This window comes from Lactuca virosa, chromosome 9 (assembly GCF_052849685.1).
Source record: "Lactuca virosa cultivar CGN04683 chromosome 9, Lactuca_virosa_CGN04683_v6, whole genome shotgun sequence".
In the NCBI taxonomy this organism is placed as follows: domain Eukaryota; kingdom Viridiplantae; phylum Streptophyta; class Magnoliopsida; order Asterales; family Asteraceae; genus Lactuca; species Lactuca virosa.
In genome coordinates, this window is record NC_136434.1 from 52,450,013 (window position 1) to 52,455,703 (window position 5,691).

The window sequence follows — 5,691 nt, forward strand, 5'->3', positions numbered from 1 at the left end:
TCAAGCTTCACAACCACCAAAAATGCACAAAAATGGCTTAAGAGCACTCAAACAAGGCTAGGGTTTTGGTTTAAGATCTTCTGGGAGTGTGAGGGATGATGGAGGCTGGTTTGGGAGAAGATAAGTTGTTTAAATATGGTGCAAACCCTCAATTTTAGGGTTTCATCCAGACAGCTCCTACTCGTCGAGTCGGTTCCCCCGACTCGTCGAGTAAGTCACTTAAATCCCCGAAGAATGTCGAGTCTACTCAATGCGTTGAGCCTCCAACGCGCCGAGTCCCAGAGCAAACATGAGTTCATTTAAATTAAAATACGTACCAGGGATCGGGTGTTACACATGACGTTCCAACGCCCAACGTTCCCATTCTAACGTCTGGCGTTTGGGACCAATATGCAAAATTATTAATAAACAAAGCCAAAAATGTAAATACCTGGAAACTGGTATTACAGGATGCCCGACTATTTTGTAGTTATTCTGCCACGACGTGGCCAATAGGAGGCCACGACGTGGCTAATAGGAGGCCACGACGTGGAGACTCGCTAAAGTTGACTTTGACTGTTGACTTTTTGACATTGTTGACTTTTGGCTAATTGGCTAGTTTTTGAAGGTAGACCAAGGGTTTACCTTTTATGGTTTATTAGGAGGTGTATAGCACCCAATTCATTGACTATGAGAGTTGTTAGTTGTTGACTACGTCTGCGAGGTGACTCTTCTCGGTATACTATGGAGGTTGTTATATTGTCTCTATGACTCTTGAATGAAAGATTGTGGTTGGATCACATCACTTGTATGACAAACTGTGGTTGGATCACAAGACTTGCTTGTCTTTGTGACTTGCAGGGAAGACCATGGTTGGATCATGGCATAAAGGTTACATTCAGGCTGTAATCTGGGAGTGACTGTAAGACTGTGGTTGGATCATAGTGCTCGGAAAGGGTTGAAATACACCCCCAAGGTTGGGCTCACTGATATGTATGATATGTGGTATTTTTGGGAATTCACTAAGTTTTTTGCTTACGGTTTTGTGGTTTAAATATTTTTAGGCACTTCCAGTGCCAAAGGGAATTACTAGCTATCATTTTACTATGATGTTTGAGATATATTATACCATGATTGATTTTGAAGAAATATTGTATGGATTTGATGGTTTGAAAATGAAAATTTTTATTAGTATTTTTGGGATGTTACAAATGATGTCTCAAAATTTTTTCTATCATAATATTCCCACTCAATTGGTTTAATGGAACTATTTTCTCAACTACATTGTTCCATACTTACTTCTAGGTTGCTCTAACTCAACGCTTATGTTTATTAATGACTCTAGCTCATGTTTTCACAAACTGCAGCGCAGCCTCTCAAAAGCACATCGTGAGTTCTAATTAGTCTTCTGAATATAACAACCTACTTCTTAAACGTGTTGCGGTCTCTTCTCAATCGCGTCGCGAACCCACAGTACATTATCATCATTTTCTTAAAATATTATTTTGATCCCTTGGCGATGGGTGACTTTAACCGATAGGGAAATGATCCCAACAATCTTAATCAACCACATCATTCTCAATATGCTTTTCGACAACTCTAGTCTAACATCTCTACTCATCCGATAACTCTAACTCAATCATGTTCATTTCTTCTCTAGGTAGCTTTAATTATAAGAACCAAAAAAATTTCATCTCACATCCACTTAAAGCACCTTAACATATATTAAACACCATCATTTATCAATTACACCAACTCTAAACAGGTTGTCTCATATACAACTCGTAGATGTCGTAATTATGCAACACATAGAATTATTAAAAACAATAAGTTATTTCACACATATCGGACATGTCGTATACGCTCTCCATATGCACTACACTCAAATTTATTCTTTTAAAGCATTCTACTTTAAACGTGTCGCATGCCAACTTTATTCACGTTGCGATATACTAAAGTACATTGCTACCTTTAACTCTACTATTACAGTTGTACTCTTTACAATTTAATCCCGTTATTCAAACAACTCTAGATATCTACAACATATTCTCACTAATGCTATCTTTAAAGATATCGAAATTTACTCACATATTCACGGGAATGACTAAATCACCTTTTTAGTCATACTAATCTCTCAACATCACTAACACATAAAGTTCACATAATTATAAGCAATAACTCTATGATGCCGAAACCACATTTATAATGATAATAGTTTTTTTTTTGGCTACTCAAGCTATCATTTTAGTTAACAGTTCTAAAAAATGGAGTTACAGCCATCCTAGCTACCATTATAATTTTCACAAGATACTCATTATGTGACCTCAGTTCTCTTGTTACTCGATATCACAAGAACTCGACATGGGATACATTTTATATAATAGCTCTACACCATTACACACAATCTCAGCTCTTTATTTTCAATATATACAAGATCTATATTCAACTCTTTACAATATATAGTTATAATATATTTATATTACATTTACTCAAAATATTTTACCACCAAATACCCCATTATATGGTTTACGACACTCATTCTCTCAACTCGTTGGATATTGTCACAAAAAGCTAGTATGGTGACTCAACTAGTATTATTCACTTACTACTTATCCAAAATCGGTTATTGGTTGATAATCGAAATGATTGTGTGTTCATGGATCATTTTCCTGCAATCTTCTTCACAAATAATTGTGTCTTTATGTTGTTCATAAAGGCATTATGAATGAAATGGTGTGTAGAATTTAATTTAACAATATTTTTTTTCTCATATTTGAGGGTTCAAACACTAGAAATAGAAAAGGATAAAGCGAAAATGTCCCTTCAAAAAGATTGGTATTTTGTTCCTTTATTTTCATAAGCAATATAAGGATTCTGTTATCGACATAGCATAACGATAATAATCAACTATAATAAATGAAGATCATTTTGCCACATGTCAATCTCTCATAAGTTTTGACACTTGTCATTTTATCATATTTTTGAAATTAAATAATATCCACATGTCAATTTCTAGGTTTTTCTAATTTTTAAAATTAAAAAATCACATAATACTTATATATGCAAAGTAATAAATGTAATAAATATAATAATAATTGTAATTAATTCGTTTTTTCTTTTTTTATTTCAAAATTTTATTTAAAAAAAATACTTAATGTTTAATTTTAATATTTAATTTTTTTAATCAACCAGTGTAATACACGAGTTTTACACCTAGTTAGAAATATAAAGCAACATTTAATGAAAGTTTTTGAGCCCTTGTTGTAAAGCATCAAAAAAAAAAAAAAAAAAAAAAAAAAACAACAACATCATCATCATCATCATCATCGGAGATAAGATATTCATACTTAGAGTGTAGCATGCCATTTAATGAAACATGTAGAATGTAGGATAATATAGCTCATTCAAATGAAATCAGGTTTCATTTTTTGGTTAGAGATTTGAAGGTGCCAAGCCAGCCCATACAGTCATCAGGCAGGGTGGGGGGGGGGGGGGGGGTGGCCGTGGCCTTGAATTAAAGACTCCAATATCTCATTGCTAGCATCAGGCACGGTGTGGCCTTGAATAAGAGACTCTATTATCACATTGCTAGCATCAACCAATCCCTTCATGTTATGTGGCAAATTGTTTGTCATTGCATTCAACTCTGTACGTGCAGCTTCCAGATCTGATACCTGGAAAACAAAAAAAACAAGGATATTTGACAGCAGAAAGATGTTGTCTTTTAATAAAAAAACAAGGGCATTTGACTAAAAACAAGTTTATGAAAAATCTGTCCCTAGAAAGTACTAGAAACCACTATTTCATGCAGAATTAAAATCCAAGTGCAATAAACATAATTATTTTAAATTTGTGAAACATGCCATTTGTTGAGCATGCTGGAAAGCCTCTGAAGCAAATATGAGGCGGTTTAGATCAAGAACTTGGCTGTTTAGCTTGTCACACTCTTTTTGATACCTGACAAGAGCAAGTGAAGGTTGTTAATTAATGTCTAACAACATAAATCAAGCCTAACAAGTATCTTTGCAACAGAAAGTTTTATGCATGAAGATGAAACCACCATATAACATTTGTTAATGATGAAATGATCATATATATATATATATATATATATATATATATATATATATATATATATATATATATATATATATATATATATATATATATATATATATATATATATATATATATATATATATATATATACATATATATATGTTCATGAAGAAACATACCATTTTTTCTCTTTTATTAACTTAATTTGCCGACCTTTAATAGCAAAGGTTTCCACAGGAAAACCTGCTCCTTCTAATTGCGTCTTATATTGAGCAATTTTTTCATCAAATTTCTTGATTGTCTCATTCACCGTCACAACTCTTTCATTGATCTAGATAAGCAAAAAATAATCAGATAGATATAAAGAATACTAAAACAAAATATTCAAAGCTACATCGACTTGATCAGCAGAGAAGACAATAAGACTAGTAAATAATACATCCTCCAACATATATAATCCATCAAATTCAATAAGAATGAAATATTAGCTTTTCTAACTTTACATATCCCTGATCTTGATGAGAAAAATCAGAAAAATTGATTCTTACACATCCCATGTTTTTTGTCGCATGGCATCAACAAGAGAAATCCTAACAAGCTGACCAACAATAATTATAGATATCTAGAAAAACAACCTACTCACTTAATATCATAACAGCAGGTGGTTACATTATAGTCAGGCCTCAACACTTCAAATACTAACCCATACTATTACAATTACTCAGCAACCTTGAAGCTCTTTTGGTTTTAAGAAAAGAATGGTTGCTAGTAGCAAGACATAGAAACTTTCAAATAAAGCTAAGCAAAATATTATCAAGTTCGAATTTCATGTTTATAGTGTAGCCATTCTTATACTTGCAGATTTAAGAATACTTATCAGGAATTTGTGAGAGTTCATTCCATGTATCCCATAATTTTAATATGGGATTTAGTCTTATTCAAATTATCTAATTCTTAATTAGGATTCCCTAAGGCATTTAGCTGGTAGAATCCTAATATTATGATTAGAAACAAATTCAAATTTTATGCTATTACCCATCAGATGTTATGCCTTAACATCCAAAATGAAGTATTAGTCGGCAATTGAAACAGAACAGTGATTTGATTTGATGAATGTATAAAACAGATGCCCATGAAAATAATTAACTACAACAATAAAAACCAGATTAAAAATATCAAGCAAACTTAATACACATATAAAGAGAACTAAAATACCCGATCCCTAATATCCATCAATGACCTCATCCCGTTTACTTGAAACTTTGCTGGACAAGCTGTTTGCATTTGGTTAAAGTTAGAATAGAACCAATGTTAAAATTATTAGTACAACATAACAAAAGTTTATTAACACAAGTTGTTTAGAAATAGATAAACAAAAATAGTTTCTAATACTGAAAAATAAGTCTGAAAGTAACGCAAGTTTTAACCCAACTTGTCTAAAATACATCATCTATAGTATAATTAATTACACAAAAACTAAGTATCACTTGTCTTCCTCTTCCTTTTTCCAGAAAAAGGAATACTTCTTCAGTTAGATTGTCTTTTTCTCAAGAAAGCGATGAAAGTGCACGGTTTTTCATGGTTTACTTTTTTTGAAAAAGATGTTAGTGATGTTGATCAAAGAAACATAAAAAGAATGATGTGTAATCATCT

At 32.3% G+C, this 5,691-nt stretch overlaps 1 protein-coding gene across 1 annotated transcript; it reads right to left on the reverse strand.

The window, feature by feature from the left end:
- Positions 1-3,196: 3,196 nt before the first annotated feature.
- Positions 3,197-5,426, reverse strand: LOC145139233 (vacuolar protein sorting-associated protein 60.1-like). The gene is made up of 5 exons (XM_079073133.1): positions 5,254-5,426; positions 4,218-4,369; positions 3,843-3,936; positions 3,502-3,653; positions 3,197-3,236 (listed from the first exon to the last, which is right to left on the reverse strand). The coding sequence occupies exons 1-5, from the start codon at positions 5,320-5,322 to the stop codon at positions 3,197-3,199; spliced, it is 507 nt and encodes a 168-aa protein (XP_078929259.1). The 5' UTR covers positions 5,323-5,426.
- Positions 5,427-5,691: the final 265 nt, after the last annotated feature.